The 24,327-nt window shown below is 44.4% G+C and overlaps 1 protein-coding gene across 1 annotated transcript in view; it reads right to left on the reverse strand.

The window, feature by feature from the left end:
- Nucleotides 1-309: 309 nt before the first annotated feature.
- Nucleotides 310-24,327, reverse strand: part of LOC117444459 (rab effector MyRIP-like) — a gene marked incomplete at its 3' end in the record, with an annotated part of 50,717 nt that continues 26,699 nt past the window's right edge. Inside the window, 12 exon segments of the mRNA XM_071202740.1 lie at nucleotides 310-375; nucleotides 377-502; nucleotides 5,016-5,078; nucleotides 5,407-6,033; nucleotides 8,286-8,429; nucleotides 9,503-9,607; nucleotides 9,609-10,021; nucleotides 13,304-13,475; nucleotides 15,869-16,030; nucleotides 18,011-18,091; nucleotides 18,223-18,320; nucleotides 20,247-20,327. Coding sequence (XP_071058841.1) covers nucleotides 310-375; nucleotides 377-502; nucleotides 5,016-5,078; nucleotides 5,407-6,033; nucleotides 8,286-8,429; nucleotides 9,503-9,607; nucleotides 9,609-10,021; nucleotides 13,304-13,475; nucleotides 15,869-16,030; nucleotides 18,011-18,091; nucleotides 18,223-18,320; nucleotides 20,247-20,327 — 2,138 coding nt within the window.

The raw sequence follows: 24,327 nt of genomic DNA on the forward strand, positions 1-24,327 counted from the left end.
AAATAATTTGCAAAACATTATGATTTGTGTGGAAACAGTTCATTATTAAGATTATTTTTATTTGAACCTCCTCTCCTTTCTCTTTCTTGATCCTCCTTAGCAACGGTCATTACAGTCCTTGACAACGGTCTGTTCTACTGGATTAACAACGTGTCACATGTTCTGAATCGACCAATCAGAACTTTTGAAAACGGTTGGGAACCGCTGTGCTCGCTGTGAGATTAAGAAGATAGCCTCATTCTGCTGGGAGTGTTTGGGGCCTTAGTTTCAGATCACATTACTTTTATCATTTGGCGGTAAGGTGCTTACGTTCTCCTCCATCTTGGTGAGCCTCTGGTCCAGCTGGCGGGTGTCGGAGCTGTTGGACACGGGGGGGGGCGCTGAGGGGCTCCGATTGGCTGAAGCTCTCTCCTCCTGCCTCTCCGATCAGCTCCTCTGTGGCGTTCAACACCTTCAGCACCTCCGTGGTGATGCTGCAGAGAGAGGCCGCCGAGTACTTCTGCTTCACACACACACACACACACACACACACACACACACACACACACACACACACACACACACACACACACACACACACACACACACACACACACACACACACACACACACACACACACACACACACACACACACACACACACACACACACACACACACACACACACACACACACACACACACACACACACACACACACACACACACACACACACACACACACACCAGATGCAGTGATACTCTGAGAAACCTTTTAAGAGACGTTGAGAGCAAAATGAATCGATGCATGTGTGGAGAAAAGTAGGCCACGGCATAGATAGTGAAAAACATCTTTTAGGAAGCCAGGGGATTTTACAAAATACAATTAGGGAAACACATTTGATGATAGAAGGGGAGCAAATAAAGGACATGTTGATTTTACATGGTTTTTCACATATCAGAAAAAGGTGTTAAAGTTTGCGACAGCCCTATATGATGTCCTTCAAATAACCTTATCATGTCCCCCACTCAAATATATTGAGCAGGGCTTGGGAGCAGTGGTCGCACTCGCGTTAACCGAATACCCCCCCGTCAGCGCGAGTGAGTGATACATTGTGCACTCGACGGATAATAATGGATTATGACGGAAATTTTACGATGACTGACAACGAAAAAGTCTAAAGCCACCACTGCTTGGGAGAAAGAAACAATGTGATATTTGGGCCCATTTTCGCTACAATGAGGCGGAGAAAAAAAGCGAATGCATTGTTTTATCAGAAGGGAAGCAATGTGGCCAAAACACAGCTGGTAAAAACACCACAAACCTGATACTCTCTGCAAAGCTTCTTAATCATTCAACCTGTGTTTTTCATCAAATAAGGACAAGATATAATCTTATTTATTTATATATACTAAAATGACAAATTATTCGTTTTGACTAGTTTGACTGAAATGTTCTATATCAGGGTTGTCAAACTCAATTTCTTCGCGGGCCACATCAGCATTATGGTTGCACTCAAAGGGCTGGTTGTAACTTTAAGACTATATCAAAATACATATATAAATATTTAATATAAAATAATGTATTATATATTACATCATTGCCTCTGCATTGGATTATTATCGGATAGGGTAATAACTTCATAATTAACTACGTCTAAAAGCAGAAGTCTAGGGCAAATCATTGCAAGTCTCTTCAGTGAGAATGTTACAAAATGATTTAAAAAAAAATCTAATTCTGAGAAAAAGGCAAATTCTAAGAAAAAATTAATATTTTGAAGAAAAAAAGTCAAATTCTGAGAAAAAAAGTCAAATTTGAGATGCATTGTGGGATATGTAGTTTATGGGCAACGTGCTTCTGTAAATCGGCATGTAACCGTATAATAAACATATTATATTCTTTGCAATCTCTTGAGGGGCCGCATGAAATGAAGTCGCGGGCCGGATTTGGCCCCCGGGCCTTGAGTTTGACACCCCTGTTCTATATAATCTGATGACTAAAAAAGACTCAACAGTTTTCATTGACAAAAAGTAGACTAAAATAATTACTTTTCTTTGACTAAAATAAGACTAAAATGCTCAGACGTTTAGTCGACTAAAACTTGACTAAATAAAAACAGAATGAAGGTGACTAAATATGACTAAAACTAAAAAGAAAATGTAACACAGGACTAAGACTAAAACTAAATTAAAAAATAGCTGACTTAACACTATCTCGAGTTATAGACTCTTCTTGTCAGTTGTATTTGTATTCACTTGCACCTCTCAACACATTCTATTTGCTGCACAGTGGAGGAGCCTGTGACCTACGTTGTTCATTGCCACATCTACTGTACACTAATGTGCACATTACAATAAAGCCTTGAATCGTGGAACCATTGTGCTGCTGGTCTTTAATCAGCTGTCGTGAGGTACGCGGGTGCAGAACAAAGAACTGCACGGGAGAAATGCAGCCGCGATGGAGGAGGACAGAAAGTGAGAAAGCTTTTAAGACAAAGCCGAAGGAGGGATCTTTTGCATCTGGAGGCTTTGATGCTTTAAAAGACGTCGCCGTGAATAGAAGGTCTCGTGTGTGTCGTAGCTATTATGGCGTTTAGTTTGCAGTCGAGGAATCAGGCATCGAATCACCTCCCAGATGTTAGATACAGTAAAGCTCACATCCTGCATTAAGGGAAAAACTAAAATGTAAACATCCTAATGGGGTTTTGTTGAATATCACGAGTCACTTGGAAATGAAGTAGAAAAACAAAAACTTGTTTATCCATTTTTGTTGACTGCTTGTTTACTGGAGCAGCTCGTTCCTCCGAATCTCTGACGACTAATGATATAAATAGTGCAGAAAGCTGCCGTGCCGTTTCTGAATAGATGACTGAGAGGAGAGTGAAGAGAGACGGATCATATTCAATAATGAATGGATCACCGGCTGAAGCTTTGATCAGCGAGTATTGATCCGCGTGTTGATGTAACGAGATGAGAGGCAACATCTTATAACATTACTGATCTTAAGACTGAAGCAGAGATATCGACACGGGCTGATCGATGGAGGAAAGATTGACATGTGGTAAGAGGCCCGTGAACATGAAGATCAAACATGCTCCACCATTAAAGATAAACATAATGTGTATTTAAAACATAATTTAGCTGACATACAAGTTGGTGAAGAAGGTAAGCGTCACTGGAATATAAGCGCAGTATAATGTACGCGTTATAAAGCCCCCTGAGAGATATGTGCTAATGGGCTTTCTAGATGTAATTGAGTTATAGTATTGAATAGTAGAAGCTAGTTTAGGGATCACTTTTATAAGAATGGGTTAGGACTCAAAATGTGTTTTTCTGGTCCTTTTGCCTTTCTTGAGTCGTTACATCTCATTGCTCTCGTATTAGTGGGCAAGTTTGAGGATCTATTTCTGTCGAACTCAAGGCCCGGGGGCCAAATCCGAGCTTGCAAAGAATATAATCAGTTTATTATAAGGTTACATGCCACTTTACAGGAGCATGGTGCCCATAAACTACATGTCCCACAATGCATCTGAAATTTGACATTTTTCTCAGAATTTGTCTTGTTTTTCAAAATATTCTTTTTATCTCAGAATTAGAACATTTTACTTTTTTTTCCAAATTTGACTTTTTTTTCAAAATGTCACGTTTCCCCCCAAAATCTCACTTATTTATCTTTTCAGAATTTGGCTTTTCTTTTAAATTCATTTTTTGACATTCTCACTGAAGAGACTTGCAATGATTTGCCCTAGACTTCTGCTTTCAGACGTAGTTAATTATGAAGTTATTACCCTATCAGAAAATAATCCAATGCAATAATGTCATATAATACATTATTTTATATTAAATATTTGTATATGTATTTTATATAGTCTTAAAGTTACAACCGGCCCTTTGAGTGCAACCATAATGCTGATGTGGCCCGCGATGAAATGAGTTTGACACACCTGGTCTACCTAGTCGTTTTTTATTTCAGATCCATCGTCTCTTGAGGGACGGCACAGAGCTCACCCGCCTTCCCGAGTGCATACAAAAATAAGCCATTTTTATTTTGAAGCAACACATTAGCCTGTGATTCCAGTGTTTATCTCTGTCTGATATTCCATTTGAAAGCCTTTATCTGTGTATGCCGATGAGTCACAAATATCAAAGTCATCAGTCATTTCTTTATTCCCCTCAAATCGAGCAGGAACAGATCTCACCGGGACATGTGTCATCAAGCAGCATTACTCACAGAGGCCATTATAACGAGCAACATCGACCGCCTCCTCTGATGTGACAGAAGGTCCTGTCAAAGTGTGTGTGTGTGTGTGTGTGTGTGTTTTATAAGTCCATCGACCTGCCTTTGTGTGGGTATGACTGTTCAATACATTCATGGGAATATACTAACTTACTAATGGATCGTTGATTTTACAAGCAGATTATGAAACGTGGATACTTTCCACAACGTTTCTTTTTTATATCAGCATTCAGTACGTTATTTGATTTTCAACTTTCAAATGTCTCTGACAGCTACATTCAGATGTTGGACATTTGAAGTTGTTGATTTTGGGAGTTGCTGAATTGTTTTCATTTTGTATTTGTAATTGTTTTAGTTGCTCCAGCTTGCCTTGTCCTTTCCTGGACCCACTTCAACTGAACACGACTTGTTTGCTTCTGCTGTGATGAACACGTGTACATAAAGAAAGCATGCGGCAGTTTCTTCCAGTCAAAACCAAACAGAACAGCGCTTGTGTCTTCAAACCACTCTAACCTTTTGAGCCTTTTATTAAAAATATCCTTTACAGACTTTCTGCGAAAGATATCTTCCAGCATAACTCCTGAAACCCTCTTCCAGCAGCCGCTTAGAAAGAAACACCGGGCTGCTTTACTGCGTGTTTCAATTTCACAACAGCTGCAGCCTCTAAAGCTTCATGATACAAAAACACCACCAGAAACATGACATTTAACCCAGTTTAAGTGTGTGTGTGTGTGTGTGTGTGTGTGTGGGTTTGCACGAGACATGACAGAATTCTGTTGCTTTCACGCCGATATCTCACCTGCTGCAAGAGAGAGGAGAGCAACTGAAGCCTCTGCTGTTGCTCCAAGTCATGATGTTCCTCCTGACACACACCCATCCATCCATCCATCCACCCACACACACACACACACACACACACACACACACACACACACACACACACACACACACACACACACACACACACACACACACACACACACACACACACACACACACACACACACACACACACACACCACACACACACACACACACACACACACACACACACACACACACACACACACACACACACACACACACACACACACACACACACACACACACACACACACACACACACACCTTTTAGAGAAAGTTAGACAGACAGAAGCAGAAGACGAGTGTTTCTCCCCTGATCTCCTCACCTGGTTGTCTGACAGCGCCCCCTCCTGGAAGGATGGAGTAACAGCAGGTGAACTGGCGCTGGATCCACTCCTCCTCGCCTCCTTCTCAGCGTCTCTCTTGTGTTGTCTCTGACTCTGTCTCTTGTCTCCTCTCTTTGGCTCCCACTCTTCTACCTTCTCTTCCAAACACTCGACCCCCATCTCTAACCTCGTCTCCTCCCTCTCTGAAGGACTCTTTATTAGTCTCTCCTCCGGCCCGTTCCCTTGTTCCACCGTCTCACTTTCTTCCTCTCTTTCTTCACTCAGTCTGTCACTTCCTCTCTGTCTCTCGGTGTCTTTCGTCCTCTCCTCCTCTTCCTCCGACGAGCTGCAGTCTTTGCTGTTCGCTCTGCTGACCAGCTGGCTGAGTCTGGCCCTCAGCTCCTCCTCCAGAGAGTCTGCAGGCGGGGGTCCCGGGGCCACAGATTGGGGCTGTGGAGGGCTGGGGGCCGCTGAATTTGGAGCCACAGTGTCCAAGTCCTCTGGCTCAGGGGTCATGGCGTCTGATTTGAAGGCGTCCGGTGCAGCTGATGGCACAGGGTCGGGAACTGCCTGCTCCTCACTGAGGCCCCGCTTCAGGAGAGCGTTGAGGAGGAAGCCACTGCTCTCCTTCAGGGGGGGGGACAAAGAGACATACATACATCATCAAAAAGTAATACATCATGCTCATTATTTAACAAAGACTCAATTACTTCTACAAACAGGACTACGCACAGCTTCTTCTTCCCTTCAGACTGCTGACAGTGAACCCCACGCTGTCCCATACTGCCTAGTTGTTGTCGTGTGCTGAAGCGCAATTATACAGTACTGTATTCACTGTATTTATTATTATCTGTGTGTATTCTTATTTATACATTTCCCATCTATTCACCTTTATTTTCGTATCATTTATTGTGAACATACTACCGATACATTGTGTATATAACTGACTGCACTCTGGTTAGACCCTCCTTCATTTCATTGCACTGTGCTTGCATTTTGTAATGACAATAAAGTAATCTAATCTAATCAGACTGCATTATCAAACAGCCTCTCAATGGGGAAACACTATTTCACACTTCATTTCTCAATGGCATAGTGGGAAGTGATCAGATTGAAAGGCTTTATTGTCATAAGCACAATGGTTACAATGGAAATCTGAAGTTCCAGGCTTCTTCAGTGCAACCAACAATATACTTAAAACATTAAAGTGCAAGAATAAATAGAGATAGGATAGTGCACGAGAATGGTGCAAGTAAAATGCAGAAATTAGTTAACTATATACGTATATATATATGTGATAGCCCAAACGTTCAGTATAGATGAGAGCATGTTTTTGTCTTTACTGTTTTGTCTTAGGAATCTGTCAGGAAAGCCTGAGAGTGAGTGCAGGCGTGATGTACCTGATGGACCGAGAGTGAGTGCAGGCGTGATGTACCTGATGGACTGAGAGTGAGTGCAGGTGTGATGTACCTGATGGACTGAGAGTGAGTGCAGGCGTGATGTACCTGATGGACTGAGAGTGAGTGCAGGTGTGATGTACCTGATGGACTGAGAGCGAGTGCAGGCGTGATGTACCTGATGGACTGAGAGCGAGTGCAGGTGTGATGTACCTGATGGACCGAGAGCGAGTGCAGGTGTGATGTACCTGATGGACCGAGAGGGAGTGCAGGTGTGATGTACCTGATGGACTGAGAGTGAGTGCAGGTGTGATGTACCTGATGGACTGAGAGTGAGTGCAGGTGTGATGTACCTGATGGACCGAGAGCGAGTGCAGGTGTGATGTACCTGATGGACCGAGAGCGAGTGCAGGTGTGATGTACCTGATGGACCGAGAGCAGGTGTGATGTACCTGATGGACCGAGAGTGAGTGCAGGTGTGATGTACCTGATGGACCGAGAGTGAGTGCAGGCGTGATGTACCTGATGGACTGAGAGTGAGTGCAGGTGTGATGTACCTGATGGACCGAGAGTGAGTGCAGGTGTGATGTACCTGATGGACCGAGAGTGAGTGCAGGCGTGATGTACCTGATGGACCGAGAGTGAGTGCAGGTGTGATGTACCTGATGGACCGAGAGTGAGTGCAGGCGTGATGTACCTGATGGACCGAGAGTGAGTGCAGGTGTGATGTACCTGATGGACCGAGAGTGAGTGCAGGCGTGATGTACCTGATGGACCGAGAGTGAGTGCAGGTGTGATGTACCTGATGGACCGAGAGTGAGTGCAGGCGTGATGTACCTGATGGACCGAGAGTGAGTGCAGGTGTGATGTACCTGATGGACCGAGAGTGAGTGCAGGTGTGATGTACCTGATGGACCGAGAGTGAGTGCAGGCGTGATGTACCTGATGGACCGAGAGTGAGTGCAGGCGTGATGTACCTGATGGACCGAGAGTGAGTGCAGGCGTGATGTACCTGATGGACCGAGAGTGAGTGCAGGTGTGATGTACCTGATGGACCGAGAGTGAGTGCAGGTGTGATGTACCTGATGGACCGAGAGTGAGTGCAGGCGTGATGTACCTGATGGACCGAGAGTGAGTGCAGGTGTGATGTACCTGATGGACCGAGAGTGAGTGCAGGCGTGATGTACCTGATGGACCGAGAGTGAGTGCAGGTGTGATGTACCTGATGGACTGAGAGTGAGTGCAGGTGTGATGTACCTGATGGACTGAGAGCGTGATGTACCTGATGGACGGAGAGTGAGTGCAGGCGTGACGTACCTGATGGACCGAGAGTGAGTGCAGGTGTGATGTACCTGATGGACCGAGAGTGAGTGCAGGCGTGATGTACCTGATGGACCGAGAGTGAGTGCAGGTGTGATGTACCTGATGGACTGAGAGCGTGATGTACCTGATGGACGGAGAGTGAGTGCAGGCGTGACGTACCTGAGCTAGAGGGTAGATGGACTGAGCGTGGCTCCCTGCAGCTCTCTGCTCTGATGAAGACTCTCTCTTGCTCTTCCTGCGTCTCCGTGACCTCCTGGCAGGGTCGATCTTCTTCTCCTCCGCCTCGCTGCTGTCCCCCGTCACCTGGGAACACACGTCACACTTCAACTTTAGTATTTCCTTTTTCGATGCCAGTTGAATGATTGTATTTCCTGTACTTTGTATACAAACATGCACCGGATGAGAGTTTTAGTGATTTTGACTAGTGGAAAGACTTTAATAATATCATTGTGTGATTCTTATTTTCCCTCACTCGAGAGCGTGAGATGGGCCGGAGAATCGGAGCAGCGGGAGCGGTACTGCAGTCGCTTTACCGCACCGTTGTGACGAAAAGTGAGCTGAGCCAGAAGGCAAAGCTCTCCGTCTACCGGGCCATTTTCCTTCCTACCCTCACCTGTGGTCATGAAGGATGGGTCATGACCGAAAGAACGAGATCGCGGATACAAGCGGTCGAGATGGGTTTTCTCCGCAGGGTGGCTGGCGTCTCCCTTAGGGATAAGGTGAGAAGTTCGGTCATCAGGGAGGGACTCGGAGTTGAGCCGCTCCTCCTTCGCGTTGAAAGAAGCCAGTTGAGGTGGTTCGGGCACCTAGTTAGGATGCCACCTGGGCGCCTCCCTAGGGAGGTGTTCCAGGCACGTCCAGCTGGGAAGAGACCGAGGGGTAGACCTAGGACCAGGTGGAGGGATTATATCTCTTCTGGCCTGGGAGCGCCTTGGGACCCCCCAATCAGAGCTGGTTGATGTCGCCAGGGAAAAGAACGTTTGGGGCTCTCTCCTGGAACTGCTACCCCCGAGACCCGACCACGGATAAGCGGGAGAAGATGGATGGATGGATGGATTCTTATTTTCTAATGTTTATCTATATTTACTATTTCTCACACTTCTTAGCTAAGCTTGGAAAATTCCTTATTAAGAAGATTTGTTAGTGACTCTCTTTGTGCACCAACAGTATGACCTTCCACTCAGGTGCTTCCTGATACGGCCTCCCTAACTCCCAGAATGCTCCTCACCAAGCTTCACCCCTCCCTCCTCTCTCTGTGTTGTGACTGACTGAACTTTCTTGCAAGAAATAAAGTACGACAAAGACAGCTGAATGGTTTGGTTCTGGATCCACATGTGATACATACATTCCCACCACATATTAAAGCTGAGTTTAACCTTGGGGTTGAAGTTGACGTCCAGGGCCTCTGAGGGCTCTGGGTACGGGGAGAGGTTCTGGTGGTACAGCGGCTGGTGGGGGGGGTGCAGGTGTGTGTCGGGGGGGGGGTCCTTTCTTCCTCAGCAGGTTGTGGGGGGGTTTTCGGGGACAGGCCGACAGCACGGACGAGGCCTCGGAGTCCGAGTTGAGCGTCTCTGTGTTGGTGTACTGGCCGGAGGAGGGGGAGGTGACGGGCAGGTGCTGCGTGTACGTCCACTCGGGGTCGTGCTGAGAGTCCGTGTAGTACGTCTCGTCGGACATTTTGCGCCTGAACTGTCTCAGTGCCGCCCCCCAGCCGCCCTCGTCGTCCGGCTCAGAGTCGGACCCCATCCCGTCGTACGCCGACACCACGCCGGACTCCTTCTCCAGCGCGCTGAACACCAGGCTCTTCCTCTTGGTCAGCAGGCTGGGCCGGGACAGCTGGGAGCTGTGCAGAGCGATCCAGTTCCCGTCCGGACTCTGGAGCACCGAGGACGCACCTGCGGGGACAGGAAGTTCAGAGACAGAACTGCACTCTGAGGATAGGCTGTTTGACACGGACTACTTAAAGATTAGATTCCTTTTATTGTCACGACACAAGAGTACAGCGAAATTCCAAGCATTCCCGATGGTGCAGTCACCCATAACAGACAGAATAAGTATCAAATACAAGCTAACACTTTTAATATAAGATATATAAAGTGACTATAATTTGGACCTATGATACATTGAACAGTACGCTTACAAAACAACACAACATTACCATAAAATGCAAGAACAATACGGTCAAGGCAGTAAGAAATGTAAACAAGTCAGTAAGTAAGTTATTGCCCATGTATTTTTCAGTGCAGTTGATGAAGAGCAAATATTAAAGCGTCGACTGAGCTGTGAAAAATTATTTTGATTCTTAGTCTGAGCTAAATACTTTTGCCAGAATCTTTGTTTATTAGTTCCTTTAACAGATGCAAAACAGATGACTTTTAAAATAAATGTAGAAAGCACATATATTATCCAGGCTAAACCTTAATTTATGTCAGTTGATATTTCTTAGATGAACAATAAAACACATGTACTAACATTAATTTCTCCCTTGACTTCTTATCGTAAAACCATTGAAACCATCAATTATTTATTTAGATAAATTACACATCATGTCTCACCAGTAAGAAAAACTTAATTCAATTTCAGTTTGAATTTGAAAAGGACATGGTGGGGCTGTCTTCCAATACGTATCATGAATTCACATTTGTATTTGATTATAATGACCTCTAGTGTCGGGTAGGTTGTTTGAATGGGGCAGATATACAGACATTTCTTTATCCACGTTGTATTCAGCCATAAGAAGGTCGTCCAGGGGCCTGAAACATTAAGCCCCCCCCCCTCCCCGCTCGATGTTCCCTTTGTGGGCTCTTTGTGCTTTATTGTCTTCAATACGTCTTGCTGCCAAAACCAATTGCCACTGTGGGAGAAAAATAAAGCTGAAATGCTTTAATCGATTTTATTGTGCATCCTATTTGTTATATTGTCTGCGTGTGTGTGTGTGTGAGTGAGTGTGTGTGTGTGTGTGTGTGTGTGCGTGTGTGTGTGTGCGTGTGTGTGTGTGTGCACGTGTGACTGTGTGTTGTTTCCTGGTTGTGTGTCTGTGTGAAAGAAGAGTGGGAGAACTGCCTAACCTCTCTGTTAGGAGAAAATGGAAAAGGTACAAGTGTGTATGGAGTTATGTTAGCGGCACAACGCTGGTATTGTTTTCAATCTGTGTGTGTGTGTGTGTGTGCCACTGTGGGAGAAAAATAAAACTGAAATGCTTTAATTGATTTTATTGTGCATCCTATTTGTTATATTGTCTGCGTGTGTGAGTGTGTGTGTGTGTGTGTGTTGGTTTCCTGGTTGTGTGTCTGTGTGAAAGAAGAGTGGGAGAACTGCCTAACCTCTCTGTTAGGAGAAAATGGAAAAGGTACAAGTGTGTATGGAGTAGTGTTGCACGGTGTACCGATACTTGAAAGGTACCGCGATACCCTGCCGTTAAAAACGGTACGATTCCTCCGTTTCATTAGTATCGGTACTTTAAGAATGACGGGGAAAAGTACTCCCGTGAAAAACCGCCCTTTAATAAGAGCCGTGTGTGTTCAGCGCTCTGCTTCCACTCCCTGCACTGCAGCCGTGCCTGCAGTCCCGCTCCTCTCAAGCACGTTCTAAGTCCCTCCCCTCTCTCGTGCACGCGGCCACGCGCTAGCTGCCAGAGCATGTGAGAAAACGAGAAGCATGGCTGCAAGTGGGAGTGCAACTGCCGCTGCGCCTCGGCTTGTTGACAAAAAAGACGCCAGAAGTCTGTGAACGGGCCGTTCAGGTGTTCAGAGCAGAGCTTCCTGTCGGAGCGGCAGAGCGTGATGTGCACTGAAAAGCACTGAAAAGTCGCAATATTATCGTTGAGCAAACTTAACTAGCAAACTAGCATCACTATCTGCTAACGTTAGCTTTAGCCTTCGTTTTCTATTAGTTTTTTTCATAGGCTATAAACGGAGGTGGTATAAGTATATATCTTGTACTTGAGTAAAAGTAGAAGTACCCAGGTCTTGTACTTGAGTTAAAGTAGAAGTACCAGAATGTAGGAACAATCCTGCAATCAAAATGTTCCTCAAATAAAAGTACAAAAGTATTATCATCAAAATATAGTTAAAGTAGCGACAGTAAAAGTAGAAGTGCTCAGGTCTTGTACTAGAAGCACCAGAGTGTAGGAATACTCTGTTACAGTAAAAGTACTGCATTCAAAATGTTCCTCAAGTAAAAGTAGCGACAGTAAAAGTAGTCATTGTGCAGATTGGTCCATTTCAGAATAATATATATGATATGTTTTATAATGATTGATCATGAAAGTGTTCTCAAAGCTGGTAAATGTGCAGCTAGTCTGAATGACTTTGTAGACTGCAGGGTAGCTGGTGGATTTACTCCAGGTGGAACTACAGTCTGATTTAAGAGTTGATTATATTTCACATCATTCATCCAGATCTGTGAAGTAACTAAAGGGATTAAATACATGTAGTGGAGGAAAAGTACACCATTATTTCTGAACTGTAGTGGATTAGAAGTACAAAGTAGCAAAAGAAACATTGAAATACTTAAATAAAGTACAAGTATCTCAACATTGTACCCAAGTAGTACTTGAGTTTATGAATTTAGTTTCTTTACACCAGTGGCTATAAAGATGGAAAGACTAAGCCTTGCACAAAGGCATGAAAATACATTTTCAAAATGCTCAACAGTGCTGCCAAAATGTTAAACTCACTGCTACACAATTAAAATAAATGCTTTTATATATATTTATATTAGATGTGACTCTTTGGCGTTTCTGTTCTTAGTAACACTGCTGCTTTAGTTGTTCTGACTGCTAAAATCATCTGTTATTCCTAATTTTAAAGCCGATATTCCGTGTTTCCCTTTTTTTAAGAAAAGTATCGAAAAAGAATCGGAATCGCAATTCTTGACTTGGTATCGGTATCGAAACCAAAATGTTGGTATCGTGACAACACTAGTATGGAGTTATGTTAGCGGCACACCGCTGGTATTGTTTTCAATCTGTGTGTGTGTGTGTGTGTGTGTGTGTGTGTGTGTGTGTGTGTGTGTGTGCCACTGTGGGAGAAAAATAAAACTGAAATGCTTTAATCCTATTTTCATCCTATTTGTCATAGTTGCATCTGCATCCAGAGTGTGTGTGTGTGTGTGTGTGTGTGTCTGTGTGTGTGTGTGTGTGTGTGTGTGTGTGTGTGTGTGTGTGTGATGTTTACTGGAGTTGTCCAGGCGGTCCACACTCTTCCAGCTGGGGAGTGCTGTGGCCTTGCCCTCCCTCTTTAGAGAGGTGTAATCTTGTGACCCCCCACCGGCCCGGGCCCCCCCCTCTTCCTCCAGACCCTTCTCTGGGGAGTCGTCACTGGTGAGGGAGAACGCTGAGCGCGAACGCTGTAGAAAAAACACAGTAAAACATGATTTGTGAGGAAAAATAAGTCAAATGCATTTCACCTCTGCTGATATAAACAGTAAGTCTGAGTTCAGGCTTCAGTCTCTCTGAAAATAAATGGAAATGTTTAAAACTCTGGAAATGTAAAGTAGGAAATCAGTCTGGTTTGTATATAAGATCATTGTTGACTTGAGTCTGAGCAGCTGCAGACAGCTTTTACTGCCTGGACGGCGGCAGTAGTCACATATAATATCCACTTACAGTAATTACATAATAAAGGGAAGCCCTGCTGGCTAGTCTACTTCCTGTCTGGGCAGAAATCTGTAAAGCTGTGAGTCAACAATCCCACCAGCAGGGGGAGCTAGAACACAACTAAAGAGCGAAACAGACAACAGAGGCTCTCAAGTCACCTGTGAGAGAAATGTTGTGGAAGTTGTCGGATCATAACATGTCTTATATGTTAAAGAAACAAACAAAAACAGTAGAGCAAGACTTTCTGCCTGCTCTCTTCAACTTTAAGGCAAATTAACAGCTATATTCTTACTCATCTTGTCAATTCGACCTTCATCCTAAAGATTTGGGGTCAACAAATTCGACTTCCATCTTACGTTACAAAACAGTCTGCTTTTCCCCATGTATCTGATGGTTTTATAGTATTTCATCTTTTTATTTTGCTTTGTTGTTTTGTTTAACTCATAGTGACATTTAGCATTGCTCTTGCCCACCTCTCAGAAACACATGCATGCACACACGTGTAGAATTCGTAGCTGTTCCACTGGGAATGAAAGGAACAATATGGAGGGGATTTAAAGCTCATTCATGTGCACAAGCTCAACTTAAATCTCATTGGTGAACAGTCGGTCGACTTTCCCACGACCTAACATCCCAGTTAAAGTACTAAAGGTAGATTCAAATATAGACCAGAAGAGAAAATATATACGTTTGTAGAATGGATGGGATGCACTGTTCAGATTACTCTAATGGCGCGTTTCCATTGCAGGCCTCGCTCGGCCTCGCTCGGTTTGGTTAGGCCTTATTAGGCCCGGCTCACTTCGGGCCAGAAAAAAGGTGAAAAAGTAGCCCCGGGCCAAAACCAGGCCAAGTGGAAACGCAACCAAAAACGGGCCCTGCTCGGCTCGGCACGCTTAAAGCGAGCTACCCGCTGCAGCGGAAACGCGCCATAAGGATCATTGTTGAGGCAGTGCAGATTTGAGTGTGTATTTGCATGCCTGGTGCCTAGTGTTTGCACAGAGCTGTGTGTGTGTGTGTGTGTGCGCGCGCGTGCGTGTGTGGGGATCCCCACGTATTTCAAGGGACTTTGATCTACGCTGAGCGGGAAACAGACGGGCGAGGCCAGGGGTGCGCAGCTTTGAAGCTTCGCACACACACGGGACGATGACAAATCTGCAGGAGTCCCCGCTGACTCGTAGTGAGAGGCAGGTGTGTGTGTGTGTGTGTGTGTGTGTGTGTGTGTGTGCGTGTGCGTGTGTGTGTGTGTGTGTGTGTGTGAGTGTGTACTATACACCTCAGTGAGTCCCTGTGCGTAGTTTGTTTTCAAACCTGGAACATTAAGTGAAAGCGGTATTCTGTGGATTTGGATTTACTTGGCACACATTTGTAATATTTGTAAGGCTTTGCCAACTTAAGGGGAGAATCCGCTGTAAGACACTTCTAAAGAGAAAAGTAAGTCAGGCACCTGGGGGTCTATTTTGTTGCTAAGTGGGCTATTTCCCCTGAAGCATACAGAACCTCAAAGAGCAGCACGTGTTCTGTCTGCCAAACCCAAGGAATCCTCTGAATGAGACAATTTGAATATGCTTCTAGAAAAGCATGAGAATCCACATCATTGTCAACTTTTTGCACTTTTTTGGAGAATACCTTAATCCTGCAAAACATTAAGTGGACGAAATAAAGGAATTCTAACTCATCACTACTAGATCCGAAGAGAAATGCAACCCTTAATAAGACCACATTGAGTGATTGATAAAAAGGCACCCTTTGGTCGCCACTAGTTAGTTGTTTTGAAAGCACTGCCATGAGAGGCTGGCACTTCGAGCTGAACATGATCTTTTTAAGTGAAGATATCATATACTTCCATAAAACCTGAATTACTTTTAAGAAAATCAGTTTTCAGACGCTTGGCTTCACTTCTCAGACGCGGAGGTCGTCTCCTGGGTGCCACTGAAACGATTCATGCCAAACACAACATTCCTGTGCTTTTTAAACATGTTAAACACAGTGGCTGAGAAACACATAATGAAACACAGACACTGTTTGAACTCTGAAACGAAGCGAGAACAACAAACCACTATTGTTTAAAACCAAATCTGCAAAGAGTTTAGAAACTGGTGAACACTTAGCAGTTCACACGCGCTGAGCAGATTTCATCACTGACCCACAGAGAGTAGGAGGTCTTCAGAGGGTCCTGGGGGGCTTGTGAAGACGCTTGAGGCTGCGACGGAGAGGCGAGTTCTCCGGGCTGGATCAGATTCTGAGGCTGCGGCCAGACAACGTCGTACTCTGTCTGCATCTCCGAGCACTTCCTCCTCTGGATGATCTGAGCAGAGAGGGAACAAAGAAGGATCGAGCTTGATTACACTTTTGCATTTTGGAGGGGTCCCGACACGGACGGGTTGTCGCGGGGGGGAGGTGCTGCTGTACTGACATTTATTGTTCATTATTGACATTTTTGTTTTAGCTGACTGGTTTTCTATTTATTTATTATTTATTTAAATTGAATTTAATTGATTTATTTATTTAATTTATGTAATGTATTTTATTTAATTAATTTAATTTAATTTTATTGAATTTATTTTATTGAATTTATTGATTTTATTGATTTATTCTGTCTGTGTATAATAAATCCAGTTCAACAGACCCTGGATATGTTTGAGTTATCTGGTTTAACTAATCCAAAACAAACACGCTCTCGCTAAGCGGTCCTACGACGCTGGTTATCAACTCAGTAACTCAAGCCAGGGTTTAGGGGCGGGGCTAGCAACAATTGACCAATCACAAACATGGACAAGCGTCCTGACAGCGCAGCGTCATACTTCCTGAATGAAAAGTGAACTATAATATCAGACATATGAAGAAGTTAAACTTTAAACATCCATGACTTGAACACTTGATCAGGATCAGAGCCTCAGAGCTGCAGCTGCACGGTGAACACAGCTGGAACAGAACACGTGTTTGAATCCGTTCATTAACAGGTTCATGATATCACTGCCCCGTCTAAGACACGATCTGACTTTCATTACATTTGTCTCGAGTGTTTCCTCAACTTAATGAGCTTCTTAAAATAATGCTTCTGCATCCAGTCTGTGACGCTGTGAGTGTTGCACGGCCAGATACGGCTCAGCTGACTCAGATCAGGAGATATATGATACATTATGAAGTGATATGCCGCGGACTGTACTTAATGTACTCTGATCCGGTTACTTATGTTGTGGCCGATATTTAAGTAAGCTTTCTTAACGCTAATGTTATAATAGTCAGATTGCTCTGAAGATGGAGGTGATATTCTATTCATGTTCACGTTCACACAGTCGGTGATTTTTGCCGGCCGTCTTTCCTGCGACGGCAGTTTTTCTGTATTTCCTTTCTCCTGTAATATGACTTGATCGCTTTAAACTCCGCACACTGAGCTCTGATTGGTCAGCAGGCGGTGCTTTCACTGAGTTGAGCTCTTAGCCTGCAACCTAACCTGCTCCGGGGCAGGCTAGCCGCTCAGCATCAGTTACCATGGAGATCTAGCCCGGTAAAAAGAGAACCAGCGTCGTAGGACCGGAAACCCAGAGTCTTCCTTGAAGTTAGCCGCTAAGCGAACATCCTGCTTCGTAGTACCGGCCTCTGGTGTTGAGCAGTATTTACTTTGTTACTCCATCTATTTTTCTATAAAGTGAAGATCTGTTCTCCTGCTTTTGATACGTGCTCTGATAGAATGACTGTATGCTGTTGGAAAAACCCAATAAACAAAGTAAAGGAAAAAAAAGAAGGATAGAGCGGATGTTATCAAGCCTTTTATTAAAAACAGATATGTATTATGCGAGGTGTACAAAACGTGAAAGAGGTCAGACTGAGAGCTGCGAGGTTTGCAAGCACGCTGCAAGCTTAACTCAAATAAGAAATTATAATAATTGCAACTCTGAAAATGCTAATTCAATCCCATTACAGCTTATTACATTCGCACAAAGGAATGAATCATTTTCTATAATAAAACTTTAAAACTAATATCCAGTTTCCATTTGAACTTTCTTTTAATGTAACCCACCGACTGCAGGACGCAATCAAACTACTGTAAATCTACACTTACTAAAGTCAGGCTAACCTTTGCTAAAGTCCTTCTGTGATCCAACTTCAGAAGAAATAACTTTAATGACTGTGCTATTTCTCTTACAAAATGTCATGTCAAAGAAAGTGAAGACCAAGCAGAGACCTAGCTTATTGTATTTCATTTTATATCGTGCATTTACATTTGGAAAAGGCGTACTACACTTCCACACAGAAAGGGAAATTAAAACTTTCCTCAACGTACTTTTTGTACGATAGTTGTGGCGAGTTCCTCTATGAGTTCCTCTTTGTGGTCCTGCAGATATCGAGCCTCATTCTGCTTCTCCTGCACACAGAGAGAGGGTGACCGATTACAAGGGGAAGGGGAGAGACAGGGGGAGAAAGGGGAGAGACAGGGGGAGAAAGGGAGGAAGGAGAGAGGGAGGAAGGAGAGAGAGGGATGCAGTGATTCCTCACCAAGCTGTCACTGAACTCCTCCGCCTTAGCGATGGCTTCCTCTATCGCCTCCTCAGCGACACGCAGGGCGACTGTGAGCGTCTCGGCCATACTGTGTCCTGAACACCACACACACACACACACACACACACACACACACACACACACACACACACACACACACACACACACACACACACACACACACACCACACACACACACACACACACACACACACACACACACACACACACACACACACACACACACACACACACACACACACACACACACACACACACCACACACACACACACACACACACACACACACACACACACATTCTTCCTTAACACACATTTCTACAGATCCCTTTAACTAAGCGTGGTATGCAACTAGGTACATTTACTCAAGCACTGTACTAAAGTACCAGTTTGAGGTCAAAGCTGTTTATCCTAATTGTTAGTATTTTCAAATACTTCAATAACGCATTTATATTTATAGTCCAATTATGTATATATGATTCTGAAATGAGCCATTCTGCATAATTAGTACTTTTACTATAGTCTATTGTGATGGAACTACCTCCGCCTTTAACTCCCACTGTGATCAGGCAGTTAACCACAGCTGTATTACAGCCCCTCTCATGGGTCACAAGATGAACGGATATTAAAGAACAATGTTTTGCGCAGACTTTAATTAATTAATTGAACACTCCTGCTGGGCTAAAAACATATTTAAGTGAATACATCTGAGAATTTCAGAGGGAAAACCACTATTTGGTGAACATGAGTATTAGATGGTTTTGTTCTCAAAGGTTGTACTTCAAGGTGGGGTAGGTACTTTTGGAGAAACCAGCTCGAGTGCGCTAGAATTTGAAAATACACAACCGGAGAAAATCTGCCACTTCCTCACAGAGCCCCTCCCCCAACACGCCCACATGACCAATGAGGGCACGAGATAAGTCTGTGCCCCGATGGAAGGCTGACAGGCAGGTAGGCCATCCAGTTACTTTAGCCGGCTCAGATGATTGGTCGTACTTTTCACAGCGCCACGGCTTCCAGATGATATTTATTTTATGGATTTGTTGTCAAAGCACTTCAGATATTCATTGCTATCGGGATGTTAAGAGCATTCCATGGAATATAACAACAAGTGTATCTCGAGCCGGTTTCTCAAACTTACCTACCCCACCTTTACAGTAAGTCGCGATATTTCAACACATTTAACTGAAATTAGAATGTGTTTATCTCTTTAGATGATTGCACAAAACATGTTGAATAGAAAACATTTCAACATACTATTACTGGCCATTTGAACACTGCAGTTAAAGTCTACGCATCTACACTGCAGAGTGAAACCCGCCTGCTTCCACTGCAGCTCGGCCAATTAAAACAATCATTATGAATACAAACCTCATCTCTCTTCTCTGCGCAGCACTTAGGAAGTGTGGGCTTATTAAAAACGAATGCACTCGTGGGATTCTTGCTTTTCTGAGTTTGCATCGTAATGGTTGAATGCACTTGCTGTGGATAAAAGCATCCACTAAATGTAATTATAATATTATGTAATAAAAACACGTCTTCTCATGCGCTAAACAGCAGATCTGGATCATTGCCTAAACTCCTCTTGTTGCTGGGAGACAGGTGGAATTAGCTTTATCATTAAATGGGGTTAGCATTGACCGGCACGTGAGACGACATGTCTGTGGGAGGTTTTAGTTTTATCTCTGCGTGTGTGTGCATTTCATTCTCGACAGCGGTTTTATGTGTATCTGTGGATTTATGTGTGTGTGTGCATTTCACTCTCGACAGCGGATTTATGTGTGTGTGTGCGTATGAATGTTTAATGTGTTTCAATTCGATTTGTAGCATTGATGGGACACACACCCCTCTGCAGAATGCTCTCTCTCAATTAATGAGCAATAACTATACAAGCGTACCCGTTCTAAGGGACGGCAATATGGCTACTAACGCAGGCGAGAATCAGCGATAAACTTAAGTTAATGTTAATTATAATGGCGTCTGAATTACACGTCTCTCACCTTCGCTCTGTTTGTAGAAGGCGGAGTCGCTGCCACAGACGCTGCCATCGTTGTCGTTGCTTCCCTCGTGCGCGCTGCTTTCTAAAGACGCGGGGAGAGAATGACAAACCCAGTGTTCAGATGAAAGCCTTCCAACTGACGCCTGTCACAGAAATGCAAAAATATCCCGCTCGTATCATAACGTCTCATAATGTAGCTGCGCACTGTTGACACATTAAAAGTAGGTTACAGTGTCTCTAAACTCCTCATTGTGATCCTGTCAACTGTCCCATCTCCTTTGTGTCATCGTGAATCATAGAGTTGTGTGTCTTCTACGCGGTCCCTATTTAACACACAAAGAAACATGACATTTAAAAAGAAACATGCCTTTCAAACTAATGGCACTTGAGCACATCACCATGCTTCCTCATTCAGGTCTCTACAGTGCTGTATTTGTTGTGTAAGTATCTTTTACAAACTTATTCCAACATCTAGAGTAAACCAAAATGGAAAATACGTGATTATAATCCTCTCACAGCTCCACTTAGAGAGCAGTGAGGGCCCAGAGAAGGTGTAGTGGTTTCAACATCCCCGCCTTCAAAACCACACACACTCCCTCAGGGGCCATTACCTCGTGTTAGACACTTCTCCTGAGGTTTGCGTTCAGCCTTTTCATCTGCAGAAATGAAGAGATTTGGACATGCAGGTTGTTAGAGAGACAAACTGTCAGAGAGTGCACGAGAGGTGTCTGACGGACCGCGATCCAGGTACGTTTCCATCCCCCCCCCCCCCCCCGACCACAGATCCTCCAGACAGATCCTGAACATAATAACAATATTAAACTTATAATGTAGTCACCATTGTAAAACTTCGGGAGTGACTGTGGGAATTTAACCAGGCAAAGAGAGTGGCAGATGCATTAAGTGTGTCCTCTAAATAATAAAGTCCCCCCCCCCAAAACTAAAACCTAGACCAGTGCTTCGCAAAGTGTGGTCCGCGGACCACTGGTGGTCCGTGAGCGCCCCCTAGTGGTCCGTGAGTGTATTGGTAAAATTTCACATTTGAAATAAATACATACATTTAAGTTTTTCGCACTCTCGCGGGAATATCTCCGCAATGGAGCGAGCTTAAGTTTCACTTTCGACTGCATGATATAGCCCAGATAAACACCTTCATCACACATGTTGCCACTTGTTTGTACCATTTTCAGGCGATTTGTAAAAAACGATGTGTTTTGGGATATTTGTGGACATAAACACCAATAACTAGGTCCTCGAGTGTTTTTGTATTGGTTAAGTGGTCCTTGGTATGAAAAAGTTTGAGAAACACTGACCTAGACAGAGTCGGTCTGGCGTCTCAAAATCAGTTTAATTAGCCCAAACACATTCAACACCTCCAACAGAAGTACAGACACAAATTATAAGTAATTCTCCGGCAATGTCCAACTTAGAATAATAATAATACATTACATTTATAAAGCGCTTTTCCTGGTGCTCAAAGCGCTCGAGTCCTTTCTGTGTGTGTGTGTGTGTGTGTGTGTGTGTGTGTGTGTGTGTGTGTGTGTGTGTGTGCGTGCGTGCGTGCGTGCTCGCTCTCACTATCAAGAAGAATGCAGTCTTCTTGATATGACTGAATAATCCCAATGAAAGGAAACATAATAAATCCAAAGTCACTCCACAAAAAGGTAAACTGGCTCCAGATCCACCATCCAGCTCATTTCCATCCAGCACGCAGAGCCAAAACCAGACCTTTCCAAAACACAGGCCCGGATCCAAAACTGCTGACAAAACAAAACCAAACTCCACGACTCCTGTCCTCGGCTGGTGACTTCTCCTCTGTTCCTGTGTCTGTCCTGTTGGGCCGGCTTCAGTTCTGGATGAATGCACAGAGACAGACACATACTTGTGTGGTGGTTTGGTGCAAAAGTCTGCCTTCACGGAGCCAGAGCCGCTCACCGATCTGTGCCATAGCTCACTGACATCGCAGCTGAACACACGGCGATCATTGATGTTGCCATTGGATGCATTCTTGGCCTCTCGCACGTCTTATAGAACAAGCATAAAGCAATACACGTAATGGAATCATTTCAGAAGAGGCCAACACGGGAAAATATGAAGCCAGGGAAGCAGCACTTCTAAATGCAAGAAGCTGGCATTGAACGTCCCCGCTCTGACCGCAGCAGCAACACGGCCGGCTGTCAGATGTGTTTCAGTTTGCTGCTGTTTGTCAAAGCGCTGAGACGTTATAGTGCGGAGAGCGTAAGCCAGCCATCACACACTCCTACCTTTCTCCACGTGACACTCAACCAGAAAGGACTATTTTTATATTCTCCTATGCGTCCGAGTACATGAAGTATCTGCCCTCACAGCAGCTTGAGTCTAAAGATGTGACTCGCTCCGGTTTAAAGAGTGTCTGTTTGATGTAATGCAGCCCAGCGTATCTCCGGGGACAATCCCATGTTCCTGGGATTTATGGGAACAGCTGTATCTGAAACATGGAAGTGAAGTTCTTCTGCTGCTTTCAGAACAACTCCCAGAGTGTGTTATCACGTCATAGATCGAAGAAAGGCATTACCGTGTGCAGCGCGCTGTGGGAGTGTGAACGCTGAACTGGGAGCAGACACACTCCCAGTCGCTGCTCGCTGTAACACATCCTCACCATTACACGTCTGAGCGGCTCTGTTCCCGCCTGGCTGCAGCTGGGTCACTGAGGACGGGGACAATAGGGGGGACATACCTGCAGCAGCTTGACACAATGTAGACGCATACAGGAGAGCTGTCAGGGACAGTGAGCCGCCTCGCAGCAACACACACACACACACACACACACACACACACACAGGTGGGCAGAACATGCAACCCCCCCCCCACACACACACAGGTGGGCAGAACATGCAACCCACACACACACACACACACACACACACACACACACACACACACACACACACACACACACACACACACACACACACACACACCACACACACACACACACACACACACACACACACACACACACACACACACACACACACACACACACACACACACACACACACACACACACACACACACACACACACACACACACACACACACACACACACCACTGTTTAACGTCAGCCTCTGTCACAACATAACGTGTGAGAGATCCAAAAAGTGTTGCGGTCACCTGTCAATCAAACAGATGCAGCCTGAGGGCCCGCCCCTTTGTACGCAGTATTAACGCAGGAAAATGTGCTCCGTGTGTTTTACCGTCTATTGAGACTAAACATGATTTCATTTGCGTCTTCATTCATTGGTCAGTATATTCCACCAGTATACTAACTCAGAGGTTAAAGTGCACACCTTGCTTAAAGAGCTTCTGTTTCTTAGCCATTATATTTTAGGGCAAACACACTTTTTTCATCAGATTTGCTTACCAAAGAGTTTTGGCCTCATCATATTATAAAAACTCAAATTCCAAATTGAACATTTGATTGCTTATAACATTTGAGTTAATCGTGCACGCCAGTTTGTTGTTTGAACGCTGGTATTTCTGCACACGGTCATAAAAAGACGAGACTAACAATATTAGAATTATACTATTGTGTATTCGTTTTTTGGTAAAATATTGTTTCTTTGGTGTCAGCTGTTCATAAAGGGACAGTCTGTAATGTGAAAAGGCTGGAGATGAAATGACAGCATGTTTAAGATGACAGTGATCACTCCGTGTGAGGACACCGCATCATTGTTGTGTTTGTAATTGTTATACTCACAGCTGCTGTTCGTCAACAAGCAATATCTGACACGGCAGAAATTAAACGATGACTAGTGTGAACAAACAGCAATGTTTTTGGCACTTCTGCTATGTCATTATGTGTGTGTGTGTGTGTGTGTGTGTGTGTGTGTGTGTGTGTGCGTCTAATCCAACTTCTGTATTTCCCCTCTCTGAACACCTCTCACCTTTGTCCCCCACCTCTTGCCGTCCTGCTGCTCTGAGGAGTGGAGGAGGAAATCGCTCGATATTGCCATAGTAACTACACAGACGACAGCGGTGGCCTCTGTGTGTGTGTGTGTGTGTGTGTGTGTGTGTGTGTGTGTGTGTGTGTGTGTGTGTG

The sequence above is a fragment of the Pseudochaenichthys georgianus genome, unplaced genomic scaffold (assembly GCF_902827115.2).
Source record: "Pseudochaenichthys georgianus unplaced genomic scaffold, fPseGeo1.2 scaffold_814_arrow_ctg1, whole genome shotgun sequence".
Classification (NCBI taxonomy): Eukaryota; Metazoa; Chordata; class Actinopteri; order Perciformes; family Channichthyidae; genus Pseudochaenichthys; species Pseudochaenichthys georgianus.